The sequence below is a fragment of the Apodemus sylvaticus genome, chromosome 1, assembly GCF_947179515.1.
Source record: "Apodemus sylvaticus chromosome 1, mApoSyl1.1, whole genome shotgun sequence".
Taxonomy (NCBI): Eukaryota; Metazoa; Chordata; class Mammalia; order Rodentia; family Muridae; genus Apodemus; species Apodemus sylvaticus.
In genome coordinates, this window is record NC_067472.1 from 183,935,408 (window position 1) to 183,944,618 (window position 9,211).

Below are 9,211 nucleotides of genomic sequence, written 5' to 3' on the forward strand. Positions count from 1 at the left end.
TTGGGGACACAATCCTTGGGGGACACTGTCCCTCATCTTGTTATCCTTAAGGATGGCCAAATGAGCCGGGCGTGGTGGTGCACGCCTTTAATCCCAGCACTTGGGAGGCAGAGGCAGGTGGATTTCTGAGTTCTAGGAAAGCCTGGTCTACACAGTGAGTTCCAGAACAGCCAGGGCTATACAGAGAAACCGTGTCTCGAAAAACCAAATCAAACCAAACCAACAAAAAACCAAAAACCAAAAACCAAAAACCAAAAAAACAAACAAAAAAAAAAAAAAAAAGAAAGAAAGAAAGAAAAGAGAAGAAGAAAAAGAAAAAGAAAAACCAAAGCAACAACAACAACAACAACAATAATGGCTGCACAAACACCATTGCCAAAGATTTTGCCAAAGATTAGGGCAGTGACATGTTTTCAAAGCAGATAGGTGTTCCTAAACACCTACTATGTTTCAGTGCCACTGTCCCAAACACCTACTATGTTTCAGTCCCACTGTGTCTTCACAGTCCTGGCCTCAAGTAATTTTTCCACTTCATTCTGCTGTCCAGCTGGGGGCATCAGCTCATGATGTTCCCCATACCTCTGCTGCCCTCTTAACTTTATAAGGTGCAGAAGAATCCAGAATAAGCTCCCGTCTCAGGTCCAGACATGCTGTCATTTTCGTCAAGATCACTTGACCAAGTTAAATGTCACAGTCACAGATAGGATCAGGACGTAGACACCCTTTGGGGACTGTGTCTTTATTCTACCTGCCCCAAAGCAATTCGGGTGAGAGGGCTGTAGTCATAGTACTGTTTGGGCGTGGGTTTTGTTTGCTGGGGAGAGCCTCATTGAGGTACCGTCTGGACAGACCGGAAGGAGGGGAAGAAAGGGAGGAAGTAGGAACAGTGCAAGAGGCACGGTTTCTTTTCCTGCCCCACCCTCTGTGCTGCCCCAGATGCCTCTGGAATCTTGCTTAGCAGAGAAGTGGGTCAAAAGGTTCAGAAGTGACTAGGGTTTGAGACCTCCAATCATCATGGGTCCCCTGTTGCCCATGGCTCCTCAAAGGGCTGGTTGGCCTGTGGGGAGAGATGGGAGAGTGTGTCAAAGGGGCAACAGATCCCACCGTCCCTTCGACCTGGATCCCGCACCGGTGGTTACCTGGGCTGTGGGCTGGGCTGGCTGGTGCAGTGTCCGCCTCCGATGCCACTGGCGCAGGGAGGCTCGGGCCTCGGAGCTGAGTTCCTGGGGTGCACGGCCCGTGTCCGGCTGGTAGTTAGCAATGTGGTAGAGAGCCCCAAACCACGTGGTAAGATAATACCCAGCTGGGGGAGAGCAAATGAGATCATCACGGCCCTCTGGGCATCCCTGAATGCCCACCTCCCCTTTTGAGGCACAGGGCGCTGGGGCTGGGAGCTCACCTTCTCCTTGTAACTCCCCTGGATCCAAGAGTTCCATAAGAAACTCCACATCCAGTTGTGTTTCCCCAATATGCGGACTCCAGATGAGTTCCTCGGTCAGGGCAGGTAAAAAGGCGTCGGCTCCCAGGGGCTCTAAGGAAGCCAGAGGACAGGTCATAAGTTTGGCAGGGTGCACAAAACACCTTCCTTCATGTCCCCAGGCCTGAATGGGCGTCTGCTACCAGAGGGGGTTACTCTTCTCCTGGACGTGAGTACCCACCTTCAAACCACTCTAAAGTCCGGAGGTCTTTTACCTTTATTGTCGTCGCCGCCGCCGGCCAGGCCCGCGTAGACGTCGCTGCACACCGCCAGCAGCAGCGCCACCTTGCGGCGCGGGGCGCACGCCGCGTGCAGGTGAGCGAGGCGCGCGTGGATCCGGTTCCGCAAAGCCGGGCTCTGTCCCTCGGGCCCTGCTCCTACCCTCAAGGCTATTTGGCGCCGGCGCAGTCGTCGCAGTTCCTGGGCTCTGAGAGTTCGGAGTTTGGTCCACAGGGCGGGCTTCAGGGGCTCTAGAACCGCTCGACACAGGGCCACCTCCACAGCAGAGCCTGCAAAGCGCGTGGGTGGCGTGTGAGGACAATGCCACCCTGATCCCTAGTCACCCTGTCTCCTGCTCCAGGCCACCTACAAAGTGTAGGCGGGATTAGGGGCCTGTGGGGAATGTGTGAACACTCCCAAGGATGGGGGAGAGGGGGTTTAGCGGGCAATGAACATGGTAGGAGGAACAATGAAGTAATAGCTATATGCAACTTTGGGGACCCAGAGATTAGATGTGAACACTTACAGGACCAACTCCTGGCACCCTTAAACCCTTGGGGAGTTTCCCTCCAATTCCCATTACCAAGATCTTCTTCCCGCAGGATGCTAGGTCCCCTGTTCCCAAAGACAGCTCTAACATCGGGGTCGTTTGCTAGGTAATTCTGGAGGTTGGTGAGGAGCTGGCGCACATCCTGGAGCAGCTCTGTAGCCGGGTCCCCCGGGCTGCAGGGATTCCCAGAATCTGAGATGAGGCGTGCCCGCAGGCATCGGCACTGCCTGGCTACATAGCTGCTCCGGGTCCTGGCCAAAGCACGGATGTGGGCCGTGAGCATAGCCTCGCAGCCTTCCTCTTCATCTTTGTAGCCGTCATTGTTCACTTCCTCCTCCTCTTCTAGAGCAGGACTAGGAAAGTGCACTTCCGGCCCAAGTGAGCGAGCTTCTGGTCCAGGGTAATGTACTTGTCTTGCTGGATGATGCGCTTCCTGTCCAGTATGGCGAACTTCCGGTCTCGGAGGGTCTTCCACCCAGGAGACCCGGTGTGGGGTGGGCTTCCTGGGGGCTAGAGGTGAGAAGCAGGTTGGCTCTCTTATTAGAGGGGCATCCATTCCCTCTTCTCTCAAGGTCCCCAGGCCCCGCCCCGCTAACCGAGACTGTGCTTCTGGCCAGTCTGTGCCTCTGTTTGCTGTGGAGTCTCCATTCCCCAGCCTCCGTGCGTCTCCAGGTAAAGCTGGTTCACTACAGACAGCACCCGCCCTGAGGTGTCCACCCGGATGCAGCCAAGCCGATGAGGATCTGAGCAGAAGAGACAAGGTGTCCCAGGTGTATAGGGGGCACCGGGAGAGACTTCATTGTCATCCTTACTCACTTAGGACCAAAAATGCAGGCCAGCCCCGGCCCCAGCCCCAGCCCCAGCCCCAGCCCCAGCCCCAGCCCCAGCCCCAGCCCCAGCCCCAGCCCCAGCCCCAGCCCCAGCCCCTCCAACTCTATCCTGTTAGAACCCAGGGGGATCTTATGTCCTCCCGCCACAGCTGTGCCCGCAGCGGCTGCCTCCTCCCCCTCTTCCTTCTTCCTCCCCTTCTTTCTCTCCTCTCATCCCCCTCCTCTTTCCCTCCTTCTCTTTCCTCCTCTTCTTTATGCTTTTTCCAGACAGAATTTCTCAATGTAGCCCTGGCTGTCCTGGAACTCCCTCTGTAGACCAGGCTGTCCTCAAACTCACAGAGATCCTCCTGCCTCTGCCTCCCGGCTGCTGGGACTAAAGGTGTGCGCCACCACCCGACCCAATCTGGTCCTTAAGATCCAGTCTCTCTGGACCAAAAAGAGGCAGGTTGAGCTCCCCTTCCCGGAGCGGTGGACCTCACCTGAAGTCTTATCTCCAGGACACACCGTCGGCATGGGCAAGAGCAGAGTCCTAGGCAAAATGTCCCTGAGTTAAGAGAGAGGAAACCTTGATATGGATGGGGTCCCTCAGGGAACGGTCCTCCACTGCCACTCTGCCGGGTGACCTGTACCTGCTGGCTGACAGAAAGGCCAGGAGATGGGGAAAGTCGGGCATGCAGAGGTTGGAAGATTCCAGGGACACACCTGGTGAGGAGAAAAGGACAGGAAGTTGCAGGGTGGCCACTGGCCACCTCTTCCCTACCCCTGTGGCCCCGCCCCCTCCCCTCTATCCCTCAGAGACAGGGGGTTTCCACCACTGGGAGTTAACATCATTTTCTCTCTTGATGTTCTGACACCAAATAAGACTCATCAAAAATGTTTTCGGTGTTTTTTGTTTTGTTGAAACAGGGTCTCACTGTTTCTGGTAGGCCAACCTGGTCTATAGAATGAGTTCTAGGAGAGCCAGGGTTACACAGATAAACCCTGTCTCAAGAAGCCATAAAGAAGAGGAAGAGGAGAAGGCAGTTGTGGTGGTGGGGGATAAGACCACCTCTGTGGGACTGGAGAGATGGCTCAGAGGTTAAGAGCACTGACTGTTCTTCCAGAAGTCCCGAGTTCAAATCCCAGCAACCACATGGTGGCTCACAACCATCTATAAAAGGATCCAATATTCTCTCCTGGTGTGTCTGAAGACAGCTATGATGTGCGCATATACATAAAATAATCTAAAAAAATTATCTCTGGGTCCTAAGGGCAGTGGTGCCCCTGCACACCTGGGACATCCCTCAGATCCTGTGAGATCTGCTGGCCTGGAACTCACTGTGTGGCCCTGATTGTCCTCAAAAGACATGGCAATCTTTCTGCCTGAGAATACAGTCCTGAGACACCATGCCAGGCTTTCTTTTGTTTTTGTATATGTAGCCCAGGCTAGACTAAAACTCTTTTATTATTATTATTATTATTATTATATTAAATTATTTTATTTATGTGTATGATTGTTTTGCCTGCCCATGTCTGTATAGTACATTAGTGCCCACAGAGGACAGAAGAGGGCACTAGATTCACTGGGACTGGAGTTACAGGTGGGGTTTGCACCATCTGACAGGAGTGCTGGGAACCCAAGCGAAGGACTCTGGAAGATCGATAGTGTTCTTAACCGTGGTACCATCAATCCAGCTCCAGCCCTTGAATCCTCGAATCAACACAGCTTATCTTTTTATGGAGGTTCTCAAGGCCAGAGACTAAGTCGACCACTCAAGCAAGACTGTCCTGGCAGGAAGGACAGTCGTGCCATCTGGGTGAGCAGGACCAGAGCTGAGCGTGTGGGGGGTGGGCCGATCGGTGAGTGTGGGCCAGGAGCAAACGAGGGAGTAAGCAAACTGAACCTGACCCTGCCACCGCCACCCTGTAGCTCACGATGGCCACCTAATTTCGCCTTCGAGGACGTTACCAGACACTTCCAGGGCTTGGGGGAGGGTTGCACCCCGTGGAACCCCTGTGTGAGCATACCTGTCGGCTGTGCTCAGCTCGGATTTCAAGAGAAAGGGTAGCCGCGGGGCCGCAGGGGCCACAGGGGCAACAGGGAGGAGGCTACCGCAGTGGTCTAAGTAGGAAGTGACAGGCAAGCTCAGACTCAGTGATGGAGGCGTGTGAGACTGGGGAGACTCAAGAGAGATTTGGGGATCAAAGCGGAGAGCTCTCGGCCCATTTGCTGCATGGACTGAAAACCTAGGACAGGTTTCTCACCTCCAGGAAACTTCTGAATCTGATAGGAGTTGATATCTCCTGACGAAGGTCCTGTCTTCAGCATCAGGACCTGGCCAGGGTCATGGCCGATGACCAGGAAGCTCTGGAGGAGAGGGCGAGGGTGACAATCAGCTCGAGGCAGGTGTGTGCAGGTGTTTCTTTTTGCCTGCTTGGTGACACTTCCTTTAAGGGGAGTGGTTCTCCACCTTCCTAAGTTGTGACCCTTTAATACCATTCCTCATGTTGTGGCTATCCCCAACTATAAAATTAATTTTTAAAAAAGATTTGTTTATTATCATATGCAAGTACACTGTAGCTGTCTTCAGACACACCAGAAGAGGGCACCAGATCTCATTACAGATGGTTGTGAGCCACCGTGTGGTTGCCGGGATTTGAACTCAGGACCTTCAGAAGAGCAGTCAGTGCTCTTAACTGCTGAGCCATCTCTCCAGCCCCATAAAATTATTTTTGTTGCTGCTTCATAACTCTAATTTTGCTACTGTTATGAATCGTCATGGAAATATCTGATATGCAGGATATCTGGTATGTGGCCCCTGTGAAGGGGTCGTTCAAACCCCCAAAGAGGGTACTTGTGACCCACAGGCTGAGCACCTCTAGGGATGGTTGAAGCCAACATTCGATCCATTCAAGGCATCTCCCAGCTGAGCTAAATCTCCCGGCCTGTTCTGCAGGGACATCAACAAATGTAATTGTCTTTCCAACAGCAAGGCACCTGGCAGCCAAGAGTTTGGCAGCCCAGTGACATTGGGGAAACTCTCCCTCAGTTTCTGTGCATGGGACCCTAGGGGGTGGGGCCAAGACTAGACCCAGCCAATAGGATGGGCTACTGCGCAGTCACTGAGGGGTTCAGGGATCGGCAATTGCCTGGGCCTGCCTAACTCATGAACCTAACTCCTGGGACTTTTGCGGGAGATCTTTTTGTGTTGTTTGTTTGTGGGCTCCCTGCCCCTGCAATGGTGCTGAGGACTCAGTACTGTTTGCTTCGTTTTAAAATGTATCCAGCCGGGCGGTGGTGGCGCACGTCTGTAATCCCAGCACTCTGGGAGGCAGAGGCAGGCGGATTTCTAAGTTCGAGGCCAGCCTGGTCTACAGAGTGAATTCCAGGACAGCCAGGGCTATAGAGAGAAACCCTGTCTCGAAAAAACCAAATTGGAAAAAACAAACAAACAAATAAATAAATAAATAAATAAATAAATAAAAATTAAAAAAAATAATAATAAAAAAGAGACCTGTCTGCCTCTACCTCCCAAGTGCTAGGATTAAAGGGTGTGTCACTACTGCCAGGCTCCAAAGACAGGTTTTTTGTGTTTTTTTTTTTTTTTGTTTGTTTGTTTTTAAAGATTTATTAATTTACGTTATGCATATGAGTTCTCTGTCTGCATGTACATTTGCATGCCAGAGGAGGGCATCAGACCCCATTAAAGATGGTTGTGAGCCACCATGTGCTTGCTGGGGTTTGAACTCAGGGCCTCTGGAAGAGGACATTGCTCCTAATGGCTGAGCCACCTCCTCTGCCCGTGGCTCTCCCGGCCCTTGCCATGCATTCTTCCTCAGGTCAAAGGCACAAAGACACCTGGCACTTCCTTTCTTCCTGCCTGGGATACACATGTCATAGGCCAGGGCCACACCCCGGGTGAATGAGGAAAGCTCAGAGAACAGCCAGCCCTGATGTCACTGGGCTGCTAAACTCCAGTTTCCAGGTGCCTGGCTGTCGGAAAGACAAATACTTTTGTTGATGTCCCTGCAGACAGGACCGGAGATTTAGCTCAGCTGGGAGAGTGCCTGCCTTGAAGGCATGGGCACTGGGTTCAACTATCCCTGGTAATGCACGTACATGCTGGGTGTGGTCACACACACACACACACACACACACACCTGTAATCTTTATACTCTACTCAGGGGATGTAAACAAGACGATTAGAAATTTGAGGTCAGCCTCTGCTACACAGTGAGTTGGGGACCAGCCTGGGGTATATAAAGCCTTTCCTATAGCAAATTCCTAAGTTTTAAGGTTAGCCCAGTTTGTGTTGTGTTGGTCACCCACCTGATCCAAGTTGACGTAGGGAAGGTCAGAGGTCATGCCCAGTCCTGAGTACTCACCCCCAGTGGCCACAGCTCCAGAAAGGCCTTGGCGTGCTGGGCATCCAGCTCTGGGACTTGCCACACTCTCTGTGTCCTCTGCAGTCGGAGAAGCAGTTCTGTCGTGCTTAGGACCCCTAGTGGGCGCTTGTCTGCTCTGTCTGCTGGCCAAACCAGCCTGGGATGTACTGGTTCCAGGTCAAGGGTCATAGTGGAAGCTGTCCGCTGAGGTGGGGGCTGGGGGAGGCACGGTCCAAGGGGCAGGGATAGCCCAGGAACACAAGGTCAAAGATGGAGCTGGGGAGAAGGAATTGGGTAGGGGGATTTTGATCCAGAGCTAACTCCACAGCCTTACCTGTTCACTTCAGTAGGGGCTGCAGACACCATGCCCAGCTGGGCTAGCCTCATGCTGCCAGGCACCAGTGAGCCATGCTCTGGCCTCTGGCATGGAGGAACACAAGACTCAAGGCTGTTCAGTTAGGGCAAGAGCTAATAGTTCAATTCTGTTACGTGTGACTCAGAGATGTTGCCTGATCAGAATGGACCTCAGAGGTCCCCAGCTATGCCAAGGAGAGTTTCTTTGTTCTGTTTTATTCTTTTGAGACAGCTCAGACTAGCTCAGATGCTCTGTAGTCAAGACTGGCCCTGAACTCATGGCAATCCTCCTGGTTCAAGCTCTCAAGCGTAGAGATAATCCGCTGCCCTACCATGCTTCACTGGGGTAGCTGTGACATTCTTTAGTTACCAGGTGACAGACAACTCTGAAGACCCCAGGAGGAAGGCCCATGTATCTTGAGATGGGGGAGAGCGTTCGTTCCCAACAGAAATTTTCAGAGCATGAGGGGAGAAGTTTTTGGCTCGCTCTGTCCGTTGCCCAGATACATGACACCCACTTCTCTTCCCAGACTTCAGAGGAGCCCTGCCACACCCTCTCCCACATTTGATTAAAAAATGTGTTTTCTTTTTTGGAGACAGGATCTCGATATGTCGATCTGGCTGTCCTGGAACTCTTTATATAGACCAGGCTGGCCTGGAACTGACAGATCTGCCTGCTTCTTTGTTCCGAGAGCTGGCATAAAGGCATGTGCGGCCACCACCTGGCTTCCACTTGTCTGTCATACATTAACTTTTCTGAGACAGGGCCTCCCTTGTATAACCCAGGCTTGTCTCATACTTGCTGTGTGTTGTAGCAGAGGCTAGACTCTTCCTCTTCCTCTCGCCTCCACTCCCCATGTTCTGGTTCAGCAGGAAGGTGCCGCCATGCCCACAGTACGCCCAAGAGTGAACCTTTCGGGTGTTTCCCCCACAGCAGTCAACAGAGTAAGGCGTGTGGGCCAGGACAGAACATCCAGCTGCCTCACCCCATCTTTCTGCCTGAATCATTGGCCCAGCATTAAGGTGACTGACTGGCCTGGGAGGAGTGCTGAGAAGCAGGCCAGCCCTATTCTGCAGGCTCCATTTCTCTGAGGCTATTGTGTGCAAACCAGATAATCATCAGCTGCCAACTGACAGCTTCAGGTGTGAGGATGGGGAGCACACCTCAGACAAGCAGGGAGGAGGGGTGAAGAGGGAGAGGCAGTGCTCCTCCCCCCCCCCCCAGGACCCTTTAAAGGAGATCCGGACATGGGTAGTGCTGGGCAGGGTTGGATGGAGGCAGCGGTGGGTACAAATGGGACCAGATGTTTGGTCCCTGGGGGCCCTACCTGTTCCGAGGGGAGTCAGAGCAGCAGGAAGTGAAAGTGTGCTCTGAAGAGGAAGCTAGGGAGGCGGGGAAGAGGCGGGGCTGGCGTC

General features: G+C 53.0%; 1 protein-coding gene across 6 annotated transcripts; it reads right to left on the reverse strand.

Annotated features, from left to right (window-relative positions):
- Positions 1–354: 354 nt before the first annotated feature.
- Rinl (Ras and Rab interactor like) lies at positions 355–9,197 on the reverse strand. 6 transcript variants are annotated; one of them, XR_007974920.1, is made up of 11 exons: positions 7,442–9,117; positions 5,321–5,423; positions 3,706–3,778; positions 3,556–3,620; positions 2,843–2,989; positions 2,280–2,756; positions 1,693–1,986; positions 1,400–1,531; positions 1,140–1,303; positions 473–1,057; positions 355–440 (listed from the first exon to the last, which is right to left on the reverse strand). XR_007974920.1 is itself a non-coding variant. In XM_052167409.1 (11 exons), the coding sequence occupies exons 2-11, from the start codon at positions 7,628–7,630 to the stop codon at positions 1,013–1,015; spliced, it is 1,689 nt and encodes a 562-aa protein (XP_052023369.1). In that variant the 5' UTR covers positions 7,631–7,717; positions 9,124–9,197; the 3' UTR covers positions 355–1,012. The 6 variants fall into 6 exon arrangements, 5 of the variants coding, with proteins under 5 accessions (XP_052023369.1, XP_052023370.1, XP_052023371.1 ...); XM_052167409.1 differs by adding an exon at positions 9,124–9,197 and having other exon boundaries at positions 355–1,057; positions 7,442–7,717; XM_052167410.1 differs by having other exon boundaries at positions 355–1,057; positions 7,442–7,717; positions 8,595–9,117.
- Between the last annotated feature and the right edge of the window lie 14 nt (positions 9,198–9,211).

Excerpts from the sequence above, each read along its gene's own strand:
- Rinl (XM_052167409.1), bottom strand. The coding sequence starts at position 7,630 with ATGACCCTTGACCTGGAACCAGTACATCCCAGGCTGGTTTGGCCAGCA. Across the intron at positions 1,532-1,692 it reads CGGCGGCGACGACAATAAAG|AGCCCCTGGGAGCCGACGCC; the intron begins GTAAAAGACCTC and ends TGGCTTCCTTAG. Across the intron at positions 1,058-1,139 it reads CAGCCCAGCCCACAGCCCAG|GCCAACCAGCCCTTTGAGGA; the intron begins GTAACCACCGGT and ends CTCTCCCCACAG.